This window comes from Elephas maximus, chromosome 15 (genome assembly GCF_024166365.1).
Source record: "Elephas maximus indicus isolate mEleMax1 chromosome 15, mEleMax1 primary haplotype, whole genome shotgun sequence".
Taxonomy (NCBI): Eukaryota; Metazoa; Chordata; class Mammalia; order Proboscidea; family Elephantidae; genus Elephas; species Elephas maximus.
This window is the reverse complement of record NC_064833.1, coordinates 32,692,810-32,717,350: the sequence shown is the minus strand read 5'-3', so window position 1 is coordinate 32,717,350 and position 24,541 is coordinate 32,692,810. Positions and strand designations below refer to the sequence as shown.

Below are 24,541 nucleotides of genomic sequence, written 5' to 3'. Positions count from 1 at the left end.
GATGGTGGGTCCATGAAGAGCATATTTTAGTAGCTGACAACTTAGTAAACAGGTTTTTGCCGTTTATATGTATATATATATATATTTTTTTAAGTTGCCCTCTTGGAATATCAAAGACAGCTGTTTTTTTTTTTGGTATGTGTAATTTCCTTCACTTTAACATAACCAGGGCTGTTACAAGATTATAGCAACAGCCAGGGACTCTTTTTATACTCAACTGTTACTTTTTTTTTTTTTTTCACTTTGCTTCCTACGCTTTATCTTCAGGGCCCCTTAGTTATGACCACTGGGCATGCTCAGTAACCAGAGTCAATTTTGAGAGCTAGTAAGATGCTTGTTCACCAGAAGCTCAAACTCCAAAGTTTGGAAAGGGTATTCTAGGAGCATATCCCCCCAACCCCACAACAGATGTCTTTGTTTCTACCCTTGCATACCTGCTGCTGACAATAATCTGCAAGCAGGTGCTTTTGCAGAGAAACTCCCTGAAAGTCTGTAGCTGATCTGAGATAATCAGCCTTCTCTTGGACAGGACATCCATGTATTTCTTCAGGTGCTTTCCCTATACATTGATCTGATCACACTAACTTTGAGAGTTTCCCAGGTGCTAGAGAGATGGAACAGTGTTATTTAAACAAATCACCTGGATTTGCAGGTCTTTGAAATGGGGGAGGCAGTGGTTTTAAGGATCCACTGAGACTGTGTGTTTCCTGTAGTGCTTGGCATGTACATAAGCACTTGTACGTATTTTCCCTACGTCCCCCTGTGCACTAGTAGTGGCAGCCCTTTCCCTGCGGAGAGTGGAAGATGTTGACTGATCTTGAAATACTAATTTTTCCAAAGTTTTAAGTTGAACTGCAAATTTAGTAAGGAAAGGGGACCAGACCCATTTCTATCATGTCGATTTCAACTCCTAGTGACCCTATAGGACAGAGAGGGACTCCCCCACGGAGATTCCAAGGCTGTAATCTTTATGGACATGTTACCAGGAGGGATCAGTCCCTGGAGAAGGACATCATGCTTGGTAAAGTAGAGGGTCAGCGAAAAAGAGGAAGACCCTCAAAGAGATGGATAGACACTGGCCACAACAGTGGGCTCAAGTATGAAGACGATCGTGAGAAGAGCACAGGACCACGTGGTGTTCCGTTCTGTTGTACGTAGGGTCGCTGTGAGTCGAAACTGATGAGATGGCACCTAACAACAACCACAATCTTTATGGAAACAGACCACCACATCTTTCTCCCAAGGAGAGGCTGGGTGAGTTCAAACCGACAACCTTTTGGTTGGCAGCTGAGTGCTTTAACCACCATGCCACAAGGGCTCTTTAAGGAAGGAGAATGAACATTTATTAATGTGCTCAACACTGTCCGCAATTCTTTAGCTAATTATGTTGACTCCTTACAATCCAGTGAGGTAGACATTATCCCCATTTCACATATGAGGAAACCAAGACTTAGGCAATTACGTGCTTGATGAAGGTGAAGGCAAACAGCAAGCTTTGAAAGCAGGTGATAAGCCAGTGATAACGTGACTAACCAGCATTCCATGTGGACTCTGATTCCTAAGCCCTTTCTTGATGAAACTGAGCTGCCAAAAAGGCTTTGGAATCCTCTCTAGTTCTTAAAGTAAGAACTCAGTGAAGCTGGTGTTATAAGTTATAATAGTCATAACATCCATTTGTGTTTTCTAAGAACTTATTAAGTACGAAGGAAAGTAGCTTGGCTTTTACTTTCATATAAATGACAACTATAGTTGGATTTCAGTGTCCATATAATGATGAATCCTCAGTTTACTTGGGTCAGATACTAGAATCAAGGCAAAATGAAGTGTGATTTATATTCACAAACATATTTCAAAAACAGGCCAATTAGCTCAGTTGATTGAATCATAGTTCTAATAAGACCAGTGTCACAGATTTCATGCATAGTGCAGACCAGGAACTTTTTTTTTTTTAAATTGTGCTTTAAGTGAAAGTTTACAGCTCAAGTTAGTGTCTCGTATAAAAGCTTATACACACATTGTTATGTGACCCTAATTGCTATCCCTATAATATGTCAGCACACTCCTCCTTTCCACTCCGGATTTACTGTGTCCATTTTATTCAACCAGCTCCTATCCCTTTCAGCCTTCTCACCTTGCCTCTGGACAGGAGCTGCCCATTTAGTCTCATGTATCTACTTGAGCTAAGAAACACATTCTTCACGAGTATCATTTTATGTCTTATAGTCCAGTCTAATCTTTGTCTTAAGAGTTGGCTTCAGGAATGGTTTAGTTCTGGGTTAACGGTCCGGGGGCCATGTGTCCTGGAGTTCCTCCAGTCGCAGACCATTAAGTCTGGTCTTTTACTAGAATTTGAATTCTGCACCTCACTTTTCCTCTGCTCCATTAGGGATTCTCTGTTGTGTTCCCTGTCAAGGCGGTCACTGGTGGTAGCTGGATACCATCTAGTTCTTCTGATCTCAGGCTGATGGAATCTCTGGTTTATGAGGCACTTTCTGTTTCTTGGGCTAATATTTTCCTTGTGTTTTTGGTGTTCTTCATTCTCCTTTGCTCCAGGTGGGTTGGGACCAATTGATGTATCTTAGATTGGTGCTTGCTAGCTTTTAAGACCCCAGACGCCACTCATCCAAAGTGTGATGCAGAACGTTTTCTTAATAAACTTCATTATGCTAATTGACCTAGATGTCCCCTGAAATCATGGTCCCCAGACCCCTACCCCTGCTACTCTGTCCCTTGAAGTATTTGGTTTTATTCAGGAAACTTCTTAGCTTTTGGTTTAGTCCAGTTGTGCTGACTTCCCCTATATTGTGTGTTGTCCTTCCCATCACCTAAGACAATTCTTGTCTACCATCTAATTAGTGGAAACCTTGGTGGTGTAGTGGTTAAGAGCTATGGCTGCTAACCAGAAGGTCAGCAGTTGAAATCCACCAGGTGCTCCTTGGAAACCCTATTGGGCAGTTCTGCTCTGTTCTGTAGGGTCACTATGAGTCGGAATCGACTCAACGGCAACAGGTTTGGGTTTTTTTATGTAGTTGGTGAATGCCCCTTTTCCTCTCTCCCCACCTTCGTAACCATCAAAGAATGTTTTCTTCTGTGTTTAAACCTTTTCTTGAGTTCTTATAATAGTGGTTTGCTACAATATTTGTCCTTTTGCAACTGACTGATTTCACTCAGCATAATACCTTCCAGATTCATCCATGTTATGAGACGTTTTGCAGATTCATCGTTGTTCTTTATCGTTGCATAGTATTCCACTGTGTGAATATACCATAATTTATCCATTCATCCATTGAGGGGCACTTAGGTTGTTTCCATCTTTTTGCTATTGTGAACAGTGCTGCAGTGAACGAGGGTGTGCATGTATCCATTCATGTGACGGCTCTTATTTCTCTAGGATATATTCCAAGGAGTAGGATTGCTGGATCCTATGGTACTTCTATTTCTAGCTTTTTAAAGAAACACCAGATTGTTTTCCAAAATGATTGTACTATTTTGCATTCCCACCAGCAGTTTATAAGTGTTCCAGTCTCTCTACAGTCTCTCCAACATTTATTATTTTGCTTTTTTTGGATTAATGCTAGCCTTGTTGGGGTGAGATGGTATCTCACTGTAGTTTTGATTTGCATTTCTCTAATGAGCATTTCCTCATGTATCTGTTAACCACCTGAATGTCATCTTTGGTGAAGTGCCTGATCATATCCTTCACCCATTTTTTAATTTATTGTGGTTATTGTCTTTTTGTGTTTGAAAACTTGCAATATCTTACAGATTTTAGAGATTAGACCCTGCTCGGATATGTTGTAGCCAAAATTTTTTTCCCAGCCTCAGGTTGTCTTTTTACTCTTTCGGTGAAGTCTTTTGATGAGCCTGAGTGTTTGATTTTTAGGAGCTCCCAGTTATCTAGTTTCTCTTCTGGTGTTTGTGCAGTGTTAGTAATATTTTACATTCTGTTTATACCATATATTAGGGCTCCTAGTGTTGTCCCTATTTCCTCTTCCATGATCTTTATCATTGTAGAGTTCATATTTAGGCCTTTGAGCCATTTTGAGTTAGTTTTTGTGCATGGTGTGAGGTATGGGTCTTGTTTCATTTTTTTGCAGATGGATATCCAGTTATGCCAGCACCATTTGTTGAAGAGACTGTCTTTTCTTCTTTTAACAGACTTTGGTCCTTTGTCAAATATCAGCTGCTCATAGGTGGATGAATTTACGTCTGGATCCTCAATTCTGTTCCATTGGTCTATGTATCTGTTGTTGTACCAGTACCAAGCTGTTTTGACTACTGTGGTGGTATAATAGGTTCTAAAATCAGGTAGTGTGAGGCCTCCCACTTTGTTGTTCTTCAGTAATGCTTTACTTATCCGGGAGCTTTTCCCTTTCCATATGAAGTTGGTGATTAGTTTCTCAATCTCATTAAAAAATGCAGTTGGAATTTGGATTGGGATTGCATTGTATCTATAGATTGCTTTGGATAGAATTGATGTTTTCACAACGTCGAATCTTTCTATCCATGAGCAAGGTATGTTTTTCCACTTACGTAGGTCTCTTGGTTTTTCGTGGTAGTGTCTTGTAGTTTTCTTTGTATAAGTTTTTTTGCATCTCTGGTTAGATTTATTCCTAAGTATTTTATCTTCTCGAGGCCTATTATAAATGGTGTTGGTTTGGTGATTTCCTCTTCGATGTTCTTTTTGTTGGTGTAGAGGAATCCAATTGACTTTTGTATGTTTATCTTGTATCCTGATAATTTGCTGAAATCTTCTATTAGTTCCAGTAATTTTCTTGTGGTTTCTTTGGGATTTCCTGTGTATGTCATCTGCAAATAGGGCTATTTTTACTTCTTCCTTACCAGTATGGATGCCCCTTATTTCTTTTTCTAGCCTAATTTCTCTGGCTAGGAACTCCAGCTCAATGTTGAATACGAGTGGTGATAAAGGACATCCTTGTCTGGTTCCCGACCTCAAGGGGACTCTCTCCATTTAGGATGTTGGCTGTTGGCTTTGTATAAATGCCCTTTATTAATGTTGAGAAATTTCCCTTCTACTCCTATTTTGCTAAGGGTTTTTATCATGAATTGGTGTTGGACTTTGTCAAATGTCTTTTCTGCATCAATTGATAAGATCATGTGGTTCTTATCTTGTTTTATTTATGTGATGGATTACATTGATTGCTTTTCTAATGTTGAACTATCCCTGTACCACTTATTCTTGGGTCCCTGTTTCTGGTGGCTTGGTGGCGTGTGTGGAACCTCTAGTCCTCTGGCCCCTGATGTGGGTAGGTGGAAAAAAAAAAAAAATGAGGTCCCTGCTTAATGGGCAGGGCGGTGTCAAATGTCATGAATCTGCCACTCCCCCTTATAGCAGATATTGTTGAAAATAAGCTTCAGGTATATACCCTGTTGTGCTAATGAGGGCCAACACTGTTGAAATAAGCCCATGCAGGTCTATGCACGGGTGAAAGGCATTCAAAGTCTGTGGACCTCTTATGCCTGTGCTAGGCAAAGGGGCTGTGCTTTCCCTGAGTTCTTGGCTTAGGAGAGCTGGCAAATTATTTTTTTCCTGTTTGTTAATTTGTTCCCTCTCCCAAGCTGGGATTATGGCTCAGAGCAGCCCAAGGGGTGCAGCAATCGCTGAAGCTGAAGCCTGACCTAGACCAGTGCTGAGCAGGGAGGGGGTAGGTAAATGGGAGAGAGGTTCTCCCCAAAGGGGGTGTTTTTTGAGCCACGCAGTAAGTTAAATGCATGTACTTACCTTTTGCCAATTAAGCACCTCTTCTCAGTGGTTCTGGAGGGTTGAGCAGACTCTTTGCTGCTTGGTCTCTCCCAACATGGACAATGCATCCCGACCACCACTGCTTGCCTCACCACGCATACCTGCCAATCTAGCCTGCAGCTTGCCGGTGCCGGCCAGGTCAGGTCTGGCAGCTCCTCGCTGCATCTGAACCATCTCTCCCTCCCCTGCCGCTCAGTCCAATTCCTCAACTTTGCCTTTGATGTGCAGGGCTTGGAGATTGTCATATATAATCAATTCACTTGTTTTCTTCGGGTCTTTGTTGTAAGAGGGACCACAGAAAGTGTCTGACTACTCCACCATTTTGGCCCTGCCTCCCCAGTAAGTAACTTTTGTACCCAGAGACCTTTCCTGCTACAAACATGCCCCTGATCCTGACCAGTTATTAACGTGTGTTTTTAGGAACTGGGTGGAAGAGTGGATGGCACAGAAAAAAATCATCTCCATGTATAAAAAATTCAAAGTACATACTCTGAGTCAGTGGTATATTGGGAGGAATTGTTACGGTTTTTTATTCTTAGGCCAATTTTGGCTCATTATCATATTAACTACTATCCATAATCAGTTTCATTTCTTAAAATCCTCAAACCTTAATTTGATTTCTTAATTTATATAGCAGTGCATTTTCTAAACCTGTTGACTGTTTCTCAGCAAAAGCCGTGCATACCTATTACATGGAGAAAAATTACAGCATCATCAGATATTGGCTTCTCAAATAAACTTTTCAATATATGACTCAGTATTTTATTGTAGTGCTAAGTGAAGTAAGATGTGCATAGGGTTCTATATATTTAACTTGTCTCTTTTAAGTTTAAAGTACACAAAAATTGCAAGTGCTTTGTGTTCTTGAGGCTCTGCAGTACATCTGAACCTCATAATTGCCTAATCTGTCTTGATTAGAAAGAGGCCTTATGGAGTGAGATAGTACGTGGATGATCACTTTTAAGGCTTTTTGCCATATACTGCTTTTGGAAGATGTAAAAATTATTAAGACTGCTTTAGTCTTTAATTTTCTCTATACAACCAACAAGCCAGAAATAATGTGCTGGTTCAGAAGAATTAAAGGTCAGTTTAAAATGCCAGCACCTATTGTTTACTGTAGAACATGAGATTGGCAAACCATTTCAAACACTGAGCTATTTTTATTGCAACGAAGGGGAGGGAGGTTCTTACTGCACTATCAAATTAGAAAAATATTGCAGTTGCTAATGGTTTTCATATTTCAATACACTAGAGCTCTAAAAAACCAAACCAAACCCACTGCTGTCAAGTCGATCCTGACTCAGCAACCATATAGGACCGAGTAGTACTGCCCCATAGAGTTTCCAAGGCTGTAAATCTTTACAAAAGTAGACTGCCACATCTTTCTCCCGCCAAGTGGCTGGTGGGTTTGAACCGCCGACCTGTTCATTAGCAGCCAATCGCTTTAACCACTGCACCAGGGCTCTTTCACTAAAGCTCAAGAGTGGAAAAAAATTTAGTTTCTTTCAAAGTGACTCAAAATAGCTTTCATCAGAAATGACACTTTCAGGGAATGAGAGAGAAAATATTACTGAAGGTGGATCAGATGAGATCACCATGGGGTCTAACTCCTGCTACAAACAAGCAGGACACTGGTGCCCACCTTCATGATCATTGACAAGGGGAGCTTGGACTGCGTGTTTTCACACCATTTTATGTCACCACAGTCCCAAATCCCGGAGGCTTATATGGCCTCTGTTCTTAGAGTGAGAGAGAAGAGTCCTCTTACTATTAAACCATCAGAGCACTGGCAAACAAAATTTTGTGAGAAAGGATTAGAAAGCAACTCCATTAAGCAGTAATTTGTTTAGGACAGTTAAAAGGACTAATTTTTCTGCAGAGCTTCAAACTGGTGCATTCGTTCCACCCCAGATGTACTGAATCAGAATCTACATTTTAACAAACTCTCGGTGATTCTCTTATGAAGAATGTTGATTCTGATTCAGCACATCTGGGGTGGAAATGCAAATTCTCAACAGGGGTTCAGAGCAGAAAAGAACTGGTTCAAAGCCCTGTGTTCTGGCATCAGCCAGAGTACTATTTCAATTAATTGAGAGTTACTATACACGAATGGGCTGCCCTGATGGTACAGAGGTTAAGTGCTCGGCTGTTGACCAAAAAGTCAGCAATTTGAACCCACTAGCCGCTCCTGGGGAGAAAGATGTGGCAGTCTGCTTCCGTAAAGATTACAACCTTGGAAACCCTATGGGATAGCTCTACTCTGTCCTGTAGGGTTGCTGTGAGTCAGAATTGACTCAATGGCAGTGAGTTTACCATACGTGAGAACTTACATGAACTGGCAGTATTTAAAGAAGCTGGTATATAGTGAAATTGTTTTTAAGCTGTTCTCTGAGGTATTACCAAGACCACAGCAGGGAGCAAGAGGGAGAAAAATGGACGTACTCTGGGCCTAGTGCTCCTACACCAAAAAGTCATTTTTATGTGTTTTATATATTGTTTTTCATGTATCCTATTAGAAACTCAAGTACTGCTGACATATTCCAGTCTTTTAATACAAACTCTTCTGAGTAGTGGTTAAGCTTTCTTTGAATTGTAATATTCTTCAGAATTATTGTTAGAACCATTATTTATCACAATCATTGTGATAGTAGGTGAATCAGTAGTCACAGCAGAGTATGTCTTCCAGTGATTTTTTTAAGTAATTACCTGATATAAACCTGTTTTATTCTATTTGGACTCTAATTTTGTTGTTGTTCTGGCCAATTGGGAGTTGTTGACATTTTTTCAAGATTCAACTGTTATAACCTATTTTTTTAATTTTCCAGGTCATTGCTTAATTGTGTACATTTTGCCTGGCAAGAATGGAAATATTTGAATTTTGTAACAGTTAGCACTGACCCAAAATGGAAGTCAGAAGCTACCCCAAAATATTTAAAATGAAAAACCCTCAAGAGAAAAACATATCAGACCCAGCCAATACTTAGGCAATGCCTCTGATAAATGCAAATCACAGATTTCCTTTTTCTCCTGCCGCAAATGTCAGAAATGCTTGGCATCTAAGCAGATTGCAATCCTCCCCCCGCTCCCCGCCCCCCCCCCCCCCCCCGCCGCCGCCTTTCTGAGCAGCTCAACTCAGAAAGGTCAGCATATCCCTTTGGGAAAAAAATCTTTTCTTGTAAATTGGAATGTTTGCACACATAACTGTAGGAAATGTTTAACATGTGCTTTGATAGGACAGCAACTTGTTCAATAGAGTGGAATTGTTCTTTTGTTTTTCATTTTCCTGCCCGTTTGTACATCACAGGCATCCACATTGGTGAAAACAACTTTGAGACACTTCTTTCTACAGGATCAGTTCATCCTGTCCACAAAACCAGCCAACGCCTTGGGCTTCCGAAAGGCGAGCTATGTTCCATCTTTTATGTACTCCAAGGGACTCATTTGTGAGAGATTTTGTTCAGAATCAAAGCAGTGATTTTCCATAGCCTACATGTTGAAACCCTGAAGAAGGAGAAGGAGGAGGGAAGAAGACGACTAAGAAGAACGAAAAAGTAAGCAATAACTGCTCCAAGATCTCCTCTTTTACCTTTGTGCAATTTTGTTCCAGTGTGCATAGGATATGCGGCATCCAAAATTTGTCTCAAGTAGATTGCTTTGTTTGAATGTTTTGATTTACGTAAAGAAGGATATGGAACATTAAGACAACAAAGCAATTTGCCATTTGTGATCAGCTTCCAATCTGATGATCAACAGAAGTGTTTTTGTTTCAAAGAGAATTCTTTCTCACGGGGGTGCATGTTGCCATCCAGCTTGAATGGATGAAGACCGGTGCTGAGTTTGTGTGGGTTATATTCATTTCTGTAGCAACAAGTGGATACCCAAAATAAGCTCTTAATTTTTCTTAAAGTGAAAAATGCTTTAATTTAGCAATAACGAAAAATAAACACAAGAAAAGACTTTAAGGAAGATACTAGCGTCTAGGTATTGGTATAGAGCTGAACTATAGGAAGGAACCTGAGTCACTATGGTGCAGTGTGTGGTGACACTTCCAAGTATTCACCTCCAGAAATAGTCTCCCTTCCACTTCGGCCAAATCCCTTTACTGATGACCAGAGCTGCACAGTGTGTGCTGTGTAAGTGCACGTGTGGTTTCCCAAAGAAGAAACGTTCTACCAAAGGCAAATCACCTCTCTTCACACATACATCCTCATGCCCTGGATCCTATGGCTTCTCCTCTTCTCAACGACTTCCCTTCTTCAATTGCCCCGTTCTCTCCTATGTTGTTGTTATGGATTGTCCCCACCCCCCCACCCCAATTATGTTGACATCTTAACACACAAAATCTGTGAATGTGACCTTGTTTGGAAATCGGGCTTTTGAAAATATCAGTTAGCATAAAATATCAATATCATACTGATAGGGTGGGTCCTAATCCAATATGAGTGGTATCCTTATAAAAGAGAAGAGACACATGGACAGATACAGAGGGAAGGCAAAAGCAGAGATTGGAAGGATCTACTAGCCAACGCATGTCAAGGATTGCTGGTCATCAACAGAAGCTACGAAGAGAGGAACGAAACAGACTATTCCTCAAAGCCCTTAGAAGGAATCAACAAGGCCGATACCCTGATATTGGGGGATCTTTGCCTCTAGAATTGGAGCCCTGGTGAAACAGTGGTTAAAGTGTTCGGCTGCTAGCCAAGAGGTTGGTGGTTTGAATCCATCAGCTACTCTGTAGAAGAAAGATGTGGCAGTTTGCTTCCAAAGATTTACAGCCTAGGAAACCCTATGGGGCAATTCTACTCTGCCCTATCTACTCTGTCCTGTAGGGTTGCTATGAGTCGGAATTGACTTGATGGCAACGAGTTTTTTTGGGTTTAGCCTCCAGAACTGTGAGACAATAAATTTTTGTTCTTATAAGCCACCAAATTTGTGGTACTTTATTATGCCAGCCCTAAGAAGCGAATACAGCCATCAATTTATTTTTCTTTATTGCGTTATTTGCAAAAGCATAAAAATATGATTTATCTCAATGTTAGGGAAAAACAAAACAAAAAACAAAAGAACCTTGACCTCATATCCCCGTATAACTATCACTCACTTCTCTACTCCCTTTCACAGTAAAACTTAAAAAACCGAAAGCTGTATACACTGATTTTTACTTTCTCCCTTCCATTCACTCTTCAACACACTCCAACATAGCTTCCATGCCCATTCTGCCCAAGAGAATGATCTTGACACAGTCACATAGCCTCCCTCTACTGCATACCTAACCTGTTTCTAAAAAAATTAACCCAACTTTCCTGAACGTACTCAATACATGCTTATGCATGAAGAAATGCATGGGTAATTTAAAAGTACAAACAAATGATCAAATCTATTTTTATTTTTATGCAGAAATGAAGTTTTGTTAAAGACAGGGTAGGAAATCCTCACCTTTCTTTCAGAATTATTTTTCCCTCTTTCTCATTTCTTATGCTAATTCCATTTTACTGATTCCCTATTGATAAAGATGAAAGGATCTGTCCATTTAGTCTTTCTTGTCCTATATGAAAGTAAAATCACAGACATGATCTTATGGGGGAGGGGAAAGCATTTATTTAAATGGGAACACTAATCTTTATTTTGTCATGCTTAAATGTGTGGTTACAAACAACTTGCGATAAAACACTATATATAGTAAGCAAAAAATAAGTTAATACATTGTAAACTTACATACAATTTCATCAACAGGTTTAAGAACAAACAAGCATTTAAGACCTTGGAACTACATTTAGTAAAAAAAAAACCAAAAAACAAAAAAAACTGCACTCAAACCTTAACAACCCCAAGTAAGACACTAAAGAGCTACTCCAGACTTCTTCAAACCAATTACACAAATACGTTTTTATTTTTGGTTACAGTCCCCTGCTATGCACAAGACCATTGGAATGCTGGAATGATTACACGTTTTAAAACGGCATAAAGCAAAGCAAGGAGATAACATGCCAGCCTTACAGAAGCTGTCTTGAAAGTGCAAAATTTGTGTTTTCCTGTACCACTGGGATAAGAACAGGTACCTCAGACAACATGGCAGGGTCATGAGCATGCTTTCTACACCACACTGGTGGGACATTTACTTGAACCAGATCTCCATGTCTTTGAAGATACCTCTGGTTTTAAACAGTGAACAGGTTTCAGCTAAACATAGTGCAAATCAAATACCGAGGAGCAAAACGACAGAAGAGAGACCGCCACAGATTGACCTGCTATTTCTCCACCTGGCACAATGTCACACGGGACAAATTGGCACGCTAACAACTTCTAGTTAGGTTTTGATATGAAAGGCGGTACGGCGGAGTGAATGGAGGGCAACCACACAGCAGCCCCGGAGCAAGGCTCCAATGTTGTAGACAGGATCTGTTCCCCCCCTCTGAGTACTGAATGCCCACAAAATGGTGGGGACCACGGGGGCAGCCACGGCCAGGAGATCTACCAGGAAACTGCTGCTCCAGTACTGCTTCACCACATCCCCCCGAGATAACGGGATGATGCCGTCCAACCTTTCCTCTGTGTAGGCTGCAAAATCTAGCTCTTTCATGAGGTGGTTTTCATGAGCTTCTGCCTCCACTTTGTTGTATGGCGTCTCCACAGGAGACAAAAGGATGGCTGAGTTTGGATTTCTTGGAGTTAAATCAATCACTAAGGCAGAGATGGCCTCTGGGGAGCTTTCTGTCTGCTCAGCCCCAGACTCATCAAGGGATGCTGAGCTCGAGGAACATGGGTCCTGGAGCTTGAGCAGGCTCTGAATGAGCTCAGAGACTGCAGGGGTGAATGGCACCACGTCGGTCTGGACAGCCTGCTCCACCACCACACTGCCCTCTTCCTGACCCACCTCAATGGGGAGGATCTCAAAGACCTTTGCTCCAGGGGTGGAATGAAGAAGGGCCAGGTCGCCAGACTCTGTGGTAGTGGCTGTCACCATCTCATCGAACAAATCTGTGCCATCAGCCATACTATCTCCCACCAGCAGCTCGCTGTCAGCCCCTTCCTCTATGACCTGCTCTTCCAGGGACAGCCCGTCTGCCATCTTGTCAAAAGAGGTGTTTAGGGTGAAGCTTTTTACTGGGGAATCACATGGAAAGTCTAGACACAGTTCATCCCTCAGAGAACCATTGTGTGCCATCTCCATGCTCTGAAGGAGAGACTCCAACTTTTTGTTTTGGATATTTATGTCCACAAAATACTTCTGGATGCCTTTATCTTTATCAGCCAAGCTGCTCCTCATAGTTTCAATGACCTGTTTGAGTTGTTCAATCTCTTTCCTGGCTTCCTTGAGTGCTAACTGGGCCTCCACCCGGTGGCACTCCTCTTCAATCCAGTCTTCTCTCATACGGGCCAGCTGGGACTTGAGCTCCACAATTTCACTTTCCCTAAAGTGGGAACACAAGCGGGTTAAAGAAAATGTCAACTTTGAAACAGGCAGCAAGCAATCCTGACGCACAGCCAAGAGCCCATGTTCTTCCATTTGAAACACAGAGGTTGGATCAGTTTTGAAATTTTTTTTCTTTGGCAGGTGTTAGCCATGAACTCCCTCCCTCAATTGTAAAAGAGCCAAAATAATAATAGTAATCAGAATCAAAATCTCCACTATTGGTTTTTTTTTAATTTATTGTGCTTTAAGTGAAAGTTTACAAATCAAGTCAGTCTCTCATACAAAAACTTATATATAACTTGCTATGTAATCCTAGCTATTTTCCCCCTAATGAGACAACACACTTCTCCTCTCCACCCTGTATTCCCTGTGTCCATTCAACCAGCTCCTGTCCTCCTCTGCCTTCTCATCTCGCTTCCAGACAGGAGCTGTCCACATCCTCTCATGTGTCTACTTGAGCCAAGAAGCTCACTCCTCACCAGTATCATTTTCTGTCTTATAGTCCAGTCCAATCCGTCTCAAGAGTTGGTTTCGGGAATGGTTCCAGTCTTGGGCTAACAGAAGGTCCGGAGACCAGGACCTCCAGGGTTCCTCTCGTCTCAGTCAGACCATTAAGTCTGGTCTTTTTAAGAGAATTTGAGGTCCGTATCCCACTGTTCTCCTGCTCCATCAGGGATTCTCTGTTGTGTTCCCTGTCAGGGCAGTCATCAATTGTAGTCAGGCACCATCTAGTTCTTCTGGTCTCAGGCTGATGTAGTCTGTGGTTTATGTGGCCCTTTCTGTCTCTTAGGCTCATATTTACTTTGTGTCTTTGGTGTTCTTCATTCTCCTTTGCTCCAGGTGGGTTGAGGCCAATTGATGTATCTTAGACAGCCTCTTGCTAGTGTTTGAGACCCTTTTTTTTTTTTTGAGTGCTTACTATTTGCCAGAGGCCTGGTGGCATAGTTGCTAAGAGCTCGGCTGCTAACCAAAAGGTTGGCAGTTCGAATCCACTAGCTGCTCCTTGGAAACTCTATGGGGTAGTTCCACTCTGTACTATAGGTTCACTATGAGTTGGAACTAACTCAGAGGCAACAGGTTTTTTTTTTGGTTTACTATATGTCAGGCATTACACTAAAAAAAAAAACCAAAGTACTCTACAAATGCCATCTCTATTCACTACTTAATACCTGAAATTTTGTTATCAGAATACATTAGAGTCTCTTAACCTGCTATTATTTCCACAGCCTAATCTTTCATAATGTTCATAATAGTTTATGGAAGGAAAATCCATTTTGCTTTTAATTACCTATCAGGGACATATTTTTTAGACTTGCAAAATAGTCTGATCTTATTCTGATGTTAATTTAAAAATATTTTTTAATCATAAAAAATGCTATATGTTGCAAGGACATTATGAAAATTGCTTATTCTATCTCCTCTCAGGTAAGATGACCTTAAATCCAGCCTAAACTGAGGAAAATCCATCCAATTTTTAGATCCTTCACAAGATCTTTGTTGAGAAATTCTTTCTTACGTGTAATATAATTTCTTCATAATCAATGTAAATATATATCCTCATATTGTCGGTAAATATGAAGTACAGGTAGTTAGGGTAATCATTTGTTGCTGTTAGTATTGCTTTCTTAAGTCCAGGCTTCAATATTTCCTCACGTTTCACTGCTTCTCCATACATCCCTCTCATGACAGCTCATGTGGTTACCTCAAATCATAAACCAGATACTTTCAGAAACGGGAATCCGACTCACTCCAGAGGTAAATTTTGTTCTCAAGTCTACTTCAGGCAGGTGAGGAACCAAATTAATTTGGAAGAGGAAGGATGCCCCTCCTCACATTCCCTACCCTTATCTGTCCAAGGTTTTCTCAACTAAAGTCACTGAGTCTTTGACTATCCTCATGGGAACAGAGGACAACCGGCTGATCAGGTGTGCTGAATCAGACCCCTAGGTTCCCAGACAGTGCAAACCCTGCCCTCACCGTAAGGTGCTCACAGCTACCTAAACAAGCTCTGTGAGTCTGTCCCAAAAAGTCTAGGGAAAAGCACCAAGGAGGAAAAAACTGGCCTATCCCAAGATGTCAAAGTCCTTCTCTGAGATATAGGCCTCACAGGCATGGACGGAGTTTTTTTTTTTTTTTTTTCACCTTAACACTTGGCCAAGAATAACAAACTCCTTCCCTCCACACAGAAATAGTTGCAGGATAACAATGCACACAGCCATCCACACCCACAGAGGGAATCAGGGCTTAATAGGGGCCCACTCATATGGAACCTGTACAGAGACCAAGAAGCAGTCATTCGAACAGAACAAGCGGATACTGCGTGGTTTAAAATCAGGAAAGGTGTGTATCAGGGTAGTATCCTTTCACCATACTTATTCAATCTGTATGCTGAGCAAATAATACGAGAAGCTGGACCATATGAAGAACGTGGCATCAGGACTGGAGGAACACTCATTAACAACCTGCGATATGCAGGTGACACAGGTTTTCTTGCTGAATGTGAAGAAGACTTGAAGCACTTCCTGATGAAGATCAAAGACTACAGCCTTCAATATGGATTATGCCTCAACATAAAGAAAACAAAAATCCTCACGACTAGACCAATAAGCGACATCATGATAAATGAAGAAAATACTGAAGTTGTCAAGGATATCATTTTACTTGGATCCACGATCAACAGCCACGGAAGCGGCAATCATGAATCAAGTGATGTACTGCATTGGACACATTTGCTGCAAAAGACCTCGTTAAAGTGTTGAAAAGCACAAATGTCACTTTGAAAACTAAGATGCACCTGACCCAAGCAATGTTCTTTTCAGTTACCTCATATGTATGCAAAAACTGGACAATAAGCAAGCCCAAAGAAGGATCAATGCCTTTGAGTTATGTTATTGGCGAAGAATATGGGCTGCCAGAAGAATGAAGAAATCTGTCTTGGAAGAAGTATAGCCAGAATGCTCACAGAAGCAATGATGGCAAGACTTTGTCTCATGTACTTTGGACATGTTATCACGAGGGAACAGTCCCTGAAGAAGGACATCATGCTTGGTAAAGTACAGGGTCAGCAAAAAAGAGGAAGATCCTCAACAAGATGGACTGACACAGTGGCAGCAACAATGGGCTCAAACATAGCAATGGGTTGTGAGGATGGTGCAGGACTGGACAGTGTTTCCTTCTGTTGTTCATAGGGTCGCTATGAGTTGGAACTGACTCAAAAGCATCTAACAATAACAGAATTTGTAGGCCATTCTATTGTAAGTGCCAGATTGTTCCTGTAAGTGTTTCTGCCATTTAAAAATAGTCACATACACACACCCAGCCAAAGCTGTACACGCCCAGAAAAAGTGGAGGGTTCCCTCTAAATGAACAGTGGAACAGCTAAATCACACACAGTTCTGAAACGGCTCATTTGAGAGACTGATTTAAAAATTTTGGCAACAATTAAACACAACCATTTTTCTTCTTTCCTATTTTTCTATAGTTTAGGTCTATATTTCATTTTATGAAAAAATGCATTATCCCAAACCACCTCTATGCAATTAATGCAGACTCACCTTTCATGAAGCCGGCGCTCGGATTCCTTAAGCTTGGTCTTGAGATGTCTCACCGTGACCTCTTTCTGCTGCAGAGGAGTCAAATACTGCTCTGGATTTGGGGGTTTGACACCATGATTTTCACCACAAGACATGTACCTTCCAGATCTCCTGAAGCAACCCAAGTAATGAAATGTTACTTTATGTCCTATGTCCTTTATTACAAAAAGCAAAGGAACCCTCATCCACCCTGAAACCAGAACTAGATGGTGCCCGGCTACCACTACTGACTGGTGTAATCAGGGCCACAGTAGACAGACCCTAACAGAACGGGAGAAAAATGTGAAACAGAACCTAAAATTCCTAAAAAAACAAACCAAAACAAAAAAGACAACCAGACTTACTGAACTGATTATGACTGGAGGACTGCCTGAGACTATGCCCTGAGATACTCTTTAAACCTTGAACTGAAACTAACCCCAGTGATCACCTTTTAACTAAACAACAGATTGGCTCACAAAATAATGAATATCACCTGTAAGTACTGTGCTTCTTTAAAAAATCATCTATATGGAGCCAAACAGTCAACAATTACTTTAAAACAAAGATGAGACTCTAAGGGGGAAGAGAAACTAGATGAATAAAACAGAACAACCAGAATGTAAATAATGAAAATATTCACACATTGTGAAGAATGTAACCAATGTCACTCAACAGCTTGTGTGGAAATTGTTGGATGGGATACTAAACTGCTGTGCAGACCTTCACCTAAAACACATAAAAAAAAAAAAAAAAAAGCAAAGGAACACACAGCTACCAGCTTAAGAAGGGATGGCAGCTGTATGTTGGGGTCTTAAGCCACAATGAGTAGTGCCTTCACTTCAGAATGTGGACTTAACTATACCTGCCAAACTTAAAACTGTTAATTACTTGGAAGACTGAGTGGGGTGTATGTTTGTGGAAGGGAGGCAGAGGAGAGGGAGGTTTTCCTATGGTTTAGAAATGATCTCATAGAAAATAATGCATAGTTGTCCACAGTCTTGTGATGTCTGTTCAGAGCAACATGCATGCTATTATATTAAAAGGACAATGAGCAGAAGGCGGGGAGAGGGAAGAGAGAGAGATGACCTAACTTTCCCCCAGTGTGCCACTGCCAAGGGATCCTGATTGTTATGAGCTGAATTCAAATTGTTCTGAAATCAGTCCCCTGGTGAGTATGCTGATTTGGTAGAAGCTGAAAGTTTCCTTATTCTAAAGGGAACATGGCTAGTCCCCTCTCGCCAGTGTGTGTTTTGTGAGAGAAGCAGCCAGTGCTCTACAAAACATCCCTATGTGGAATCTCGGCCCCTCTCAGGACCGCCAAGCCTGGGCATCCCTGCGTAAGAGGGCTGGCTAGTGAGAACAGGACTTCTAGAAGACTGCGGGAGGGCTGGCAGCTTCTCCCTGACTCTGGAGCCAATCCAGTCCACTGCACTGGCCCTGCTCCTCTGTGCTTGTGCTCCATCCAACATGGGCTGTGTCCAGGTCCAGCTCCCCAACCCCTAGTCCTCCTGTCGTGACCCCTTCGGGTGTGTGGTTCCTTTCTTCCATCTGTAAGCCTCTTCATCCCCCTGGGACTAATCAACTCCTTGTTTAACCTTCAACTCTTAATTTAATTCATTTCCTCAGGGAGGCAGGGATTCCTTCTGACTGAGTTGAAATACCTCCCCTGCCCCTTTTACACAATCTTATGGTAATTGCAGAATAATCTTAATTTGTTTTTGTCATTAGATGGCTAATGTCTTTCTCCTCTGGATGGTAAGCACAGGGACCTTCTCTGTCGTTCAGTGTTATATTCCCAGTGTTTAATACAGTACTCATACATCATGGTAAACAAACAAACAAAAAAACAGTTGCCATCAAGTTGATTCTGACTCATGGTGGCCCCATGGGTGTCAGAGTAGAACTGTGCTCCATAGGGTTTTCAATGGCTGGTTTTTCGGAAGTAGATCACCAGGTCTTTCTTCCAAGGCACCCCTGGGAGGACTTGAACCCTAACCTTGCAGGTAGCAGCCAAGGTTTGCACCACGCAGGGACTCTGGCACATCAGTACGTATTCTGTGTTTGGATGAATGAATGAACACACACATGAACGATTCTTCCCTGTTCTGAGGGAAAATGAGTAGGACTTTCCTCCTGCCACTTTACCACTTTTCCTCCCTAGTCAGTAACTGGGAGCCCTGGTGGCACAGTGGTTAAGAGCTTGGCTGCAAACCAAAAGGTCAGCAGTTCAAATCCACCAGCCACCCCTTGGAAACTGTATGGGGCAGTTCTCCTCTTTCCTCTAGGGTCGCTGTGAGTTGGAACAGACTCCACAGCACCTAACAACAACAACAGCAGCAACAATCAGTGACCACCTGGACTACCATAACTTGTTAGAGATTGTGGTTTGTGCTCTTTCCACAGCAGCCCTTGTAGGATCGTTTGAGTGTGGGAAAGGAAAAGAGAAGTGTCTTACTGCAGAGCAAGGCACGTAATACAGAGTTAGCAAGAGTTGAATAACTTTTTTTTTTTTAAAGAAAATCTCACCAAGTAGGGAAAACTAAGAGCCATGAATTAGATGGTGAACGGGATCATGAATTAGAAGTGAAACAAGACTCACCTCATGATTGGGCTGCAGTCACTTCCTTTGTAGGAGCCGGAGTTGCTACTACTCGGGGAAGAAGGTGCGTAACTGGAATGGACGTTAATGGGACTCAGCTGGTTCCGGCACAGCATGGACAGAAGGTCCTTTTCCCGTGGGGATGGTGGGCTATTGACAGGTTTGTGTGATGATGCTCCACTGTTCCGCCCATGGGGACCTCGACTGGGAGAAAAGCATAAAAAATGCTAAGATCCTTGGGGCTAGAGATGCTCAAATGCTGATGTTTTACTCCTCCTTAAAGCTAGTTATTACTAAGAAAACCCAATTTATAGCCTAGAAAGGGCTGTCATTATTAGTGCAAACTGTCCCCCTCATGAGCAGCCTTCTTCCCACCTCCCCAACATTTTCTCCCCTTGCATTATTAGCATTAGCACAAGCAACCTCTCTGTTGTTCTTTCAGATAATTCCCTCCAGCAAAGCTGTTTCTGAATTAAACCCAACTGCTTGCTAAGAGGAAACCCTGGTGGCATAGTGGTTAAGTGCTATGGCTGCTAATCAAAGGGTCGGCAGTTCAAATCCACCAGGTGCTCCTTGGAAACTCTATGGGGCAGTTCTGCTCTGTCCTACAGGGTTGCTATGAGTCAGAATCGATTCAACAGCACTGGGTTTGGTTTTTGGTTTGGCTTGCTAAGAACACAATAACGTAAAACACTGATTTGGTTTAGGTTCATTTTGAAGGTGTAGTTTTTGTTCCAATGCACCTGTTCCAGCTTAAAGATATTTGTGTTTGGCTCATATCGGGTAAGAAGATTAGGGCAGCTCCTTTGGAAGATAGAGGAGAAAGGGATTACCCAAAGAGGAGGAGAAAACAGGTCAAACAGGCTACATAAGTGTAACAGGTCTGTAATTTTGACCACCTAATTTTTCTTTTCTTTTCTTTACACCCCCAATGATTTAATACAACCCTCATTATTTAACTACTGAAATGCTGTATAACAGGCCCTTCTAGTTCCCCTGCCTCTTGCATTGCCCCTCCATCAAGGAGGCTGACTTTGTGGCTGGAGTGCCCTTTCAAAATGGAATGTGAACATCATTGCCCTCCTCAAAGCCATCCAATGGCTCCCACTGCCTCCAGAATAAAAACAGACTCCTTAACGTGGTTCATAAGGTCCAATCCCACCCAAGCCATTAAACACCATTTTTTCACCCATCCTCCCTCTTCCTACTGTACTCCAACATTCCAAATGACTTAGTTTCCTGAAGGATCCACGCTCTCGATCACCTTTATGTTTTTGAACTTATAATTTCCTCTGCCTACAAGGTTCTCCTCCCACTCCCTATCAGGCTGGTTACATGCTGCTTCGAGACTGATGGTAACCTACTCCAAGTAGCCTTCTCTGCATTCTTCCTGCCCTAGGCTGGCTTAGGTGCCTCTTCTTGGTTCTCCCTAGTACTGTAACCAAACTTTCATGAGGAAATTTATCCCACTCTATCACATGCATTCTTGATTGTCTTTCTACTCAGACTAGGGCATCCTTGAGGGCAGGAACCTAGTCTTCTCTTTTCCATCCCCATTACTTCCTGGTACACGGAACCAAAAATTAGTTGCTGTTGAGTTGATTCCCACTCATGGTGACCCCATGTGTGTCAGAGTAGAACTGTGCTCCATAGGGTTTTCAGTGGCTGTTTTTTCATAAGTAGATCTCCAGGCCTTTCTCCCAAAGCTCCTCTGGGTAGACTCGAACCTCCCACCTTTCAGTTAGTGGCCACACATGTTAACCATTTGCACCAGTCAGGATTCCCAGCCTTTTCTGGGAAAGAAATAAAAGAATGACCCATTAGTACAGATTACAGCAGTGACTCCTAACTCACAGAAGAATCTGGGAAGATTAGGGTGGCAATTTATCAGGACCAGGACCAGCTATTCACATGGAAAGCACTTGCTAAATGACTACTGAATGAATAAACTGGGTTTGAGAGCTGGTGCTGCCACTTACTGGGAACCTGGGCAAGTAAGCCACTTAATTTCCCCATCTATATGGGGATATATAATAACCTTTCCTGCCGTCCTCACAGCGCTGATGTGAAAATCAAATGAAAGAATGCAAGTGAGTAGAGTCAATAAGCTGTTAAAGGCAATTCAGCTGTAGGATATTATTACAGGATAAACCTATTTGGACTTCCCTGTTAATCTACTTCCAGAGACTTGACACCCACTCATATAAGGAACAATCTGGAGAATGTTGAAATTACTTAAGCAGGATAACAGTCCCGTGCCAGGAACATTACTTGATAATATTACAAAAAAAAAAAAAAAAAGAAACAGGTACCTTTGGGATAGCAGTACTGCTTTTAACAATCCTCCCTGCAATTTTAATTACAGCTGTATCCGACTGACACATCTCAATAAGAAATGTGTGCCTATGTAAATATGAGTGTGTGCGTGTGGGCAAACTCAGCTCCAAAACCATAATTACTTATTCGACACCAAATACAATTTTGACTAGCTGTCAACCCAACAAATCACACATAAATGAAATATCACCAAATTCTAAAGTTAATAGTTCTTTCCTTTTGAAGTCATCCAAATGGGCTCCCCCTCTTTTTTGTGAGAAGGGGACACTTTATATGGAACAGATGGGCTGATGGCTTTCTGACAAACCAACTTCAGCGGCCCAGGGGTGGGGAGGACTGCATGAGTAACTGAAAGGAACATGGGCTCTGATTTGAATTTTCATCTCCATGTTTAACTTGTATGTCTGGCACCAGCCAGTTTATTTCTTAATGTGACTATGGGAAAAATGGAGGATTACCCATTACAAGTTAGGAGAGAAAGTAAAGAGCTATTCCTAATTCTGGCTTGGGCAATTCGATTTCAAGCTAATCTTCACTGAGGGCTTTCTGTGAACCTTGCCTTGCTCTAGGTGCTTTATGAACATTGTTTCATTTAATTTTGACCATTGCCCTGTAAGACGGACACAATTATTAGCTCCCTTTTATACATGATGTAACTGGGTCTCTGGGACGACAAATTGGTCCAAGAGTACACAGGTGAGCTGGGATCCAAATCCAGGTCTTTTAACTTTACAGAAATGTCTCCTAGGTCACCTAATACCACATATGCTTTGGGCTCATAAACAGATATCTGACTGGTGACACGCACGATGGGCATTTTGTAAGAACTCATTTGCTATACAGACTAAAGCAAGACTCTCCAAGCTATAAAACATTACCTAAAGTACCGTCAAGTTTTCCCATATATTTCAGGAAACACATTATTTTACTGTGTAAGAGCTAACTTTGAAAAAAGAAATTACATGTTTAAAAATATCACTTGTTTCTTTCATTTAATTTAGTCCAAGTGCTAACATGTATGGGTACAAACTTATCATGGATGATGATGAAAAACATTTTCAAAGGAGGAGCTGAGATTCCATGTTTGTCCTGGCTGTGAACAGGCAAGCCTGATGCCAACCTTCTCAGCCCACCTCAATCTCTTGGTCTGGGGGACAGGAAGAATGCAGTCCACAGAGAGCAGATGGGATTCTGCTGACCCTGCAACCTTCCTGCGGCCCTGAATACAGCAACTGAACTGTAACAGAAAGGGAGAAGTGAAGAAGGAAAACCCACAAGAGGTGCATGTGAATTTCTATTCCCCACCCACTGCCTGTTCCTTCAGGTAACCTTACTGTTGTCATCATCATCGTCCTCTTCCTTGTCATCATCATCATTACCTCTATTACCACTACTAACAAAAACAACTATTTATCAACCCTTTTAATAAGTTTTGGGCGCTGTGTTAAGTACTCACATATATCAGCTCATTTAATGTGGTGAGGCAGGTGACGTTATTATCCCGTTTTCCGAACAGAAAACTTGGAATCATACACCTATAAACAATGACGACCTTAAGCCCAGGTCTGCCTGACTCCAAGTCCTCAGTGTTTTTTCTCACTTCTATCTGCCTCTGACAAGTTAGGATTTTGCCTGAGGGATGAGAATTCCTCATGAATATCATCAGATTTGACCTTCCATAAAATGAAACGATTTTTTTTTTTTTAATCACCTGTCAAATATATTCTCACCAATTCCACTTGTCCCTCATCTCTCCCACCCTTCCGTCAAATGTTTCCACCAGCCTTACTGCCGGGAGCTTGTTCTCCACTGAGAAAATTCATTCACCACAAGAGAAATCAGTCAATTAAAAGGAGCACAGGCTACTACAGAGTTTGGCATGATACCCGGCCTATATAGAGAAGGGGTTCTCCATACATGGTCCTGTAGGACACAAAGATTAGGCGAAATCCCTGAGATATTCCATAACTGAAGTCAGCTGATGGTGCTCTGTGCTGAGGTTAGAAAAAGGTGAGGATAATGGATACAGAACACTGCCAATTTCAATTTTTTATCTATTAATTTTTTGTTAAACCTTTATGATCTATTATTGCTTGGTTATAATAAAAAAATTTTTTTTCTAGCATAAGCATATATCTGATTTGCACAGAATTATACTTAGCTATTTTATGTTTAATATATCCATTTTTGATCTTGAAGAAACTATGAATTCCAGACTAGAATATTTTCTCAAAGTCGCTCAGTATTACTGACAGTACCTTGGAATTTAACCACAAACCCAAATATCTTTGAAATGCTTAATAAAACTGGCTTCTTCTACAGCTCATCCTTTTTTCTGTCTCCTTCTATATTCTGTGACACCTCAGACCATGGTATGTGCTGATTTACTGAATGAGTTAAACAAGTGGCGAATTCTTAGAGCAAGCCACATCTCTTATTTATACAGAAAATGTTGATATTCATACCCTGTGGTCCCAGAGGCACTTTATTTCCAAAATAGAGCGTACCTGGGGATAGAATCATTGTATTTTCACTGTGGACTTCATTCTTTTGTTACAGGTTTGTCTGGCCCCAGCTTTGTTTTGAATAACAAAACTGCATCAGGGGTCTCAAGGCCCTTTATACACATCAACCAAAACTTTTGCTCACCCCAGGGAAATAGGAAATATTTTTTTGCTGAGTCCTGGAAACATAAGCTTTTAGAGACTAAACAGTGTTCCTCCAGGAAGGGGCCTTAAAGGTCAGGTAATCCAAACCCACTTTTTACAGATTTGGACATTGAGGTCCATGACAGTCAAGTGACTTGTCCAAGGTCAGAAGACAAATCTTCCCCAGGTGTTCTTGTGTCTCAC

At 41.6% G+C, this 24,541-nt stretch overlaps 1 protein-coding gene across 3 annotated transcripts in view; it reads right to left on the bottom strand.

Annotated features, from left to right (window-relative positions):
* Positions 1–11,350: 11,350 nt before the first annotated feature.
* The window catches only part of SYBU (syntabulin), a 125,743-nt gene continuing 112,552 nt past the window's right edge, over positions 11,351–24,541 (bottom strand). For all 3 annotated transcript variants that reach the window (XM_049853973.1, XM_049853974.1, XM_049853975.1), the window contains 3 exons: positions 19,353–19,556; positions 16,733–16,882; positions 11,351–13,176 (listed from right to left, as the gene is read on the bottom strand). In XM_049853973.1, the coding sequence (XP_049709930.1) occupies positions 12,072–13,176; positions 16,733–16,882; positions 19,353–19,556 (1,459 nt within the window). In that variant the 3' untranslated portion in view covers positions 11,351–12,071. The remainder of the gene's footprint in view (positions 13,177–16,732; positions 16,883–19,352; positions 19,557–24,541) is intronic.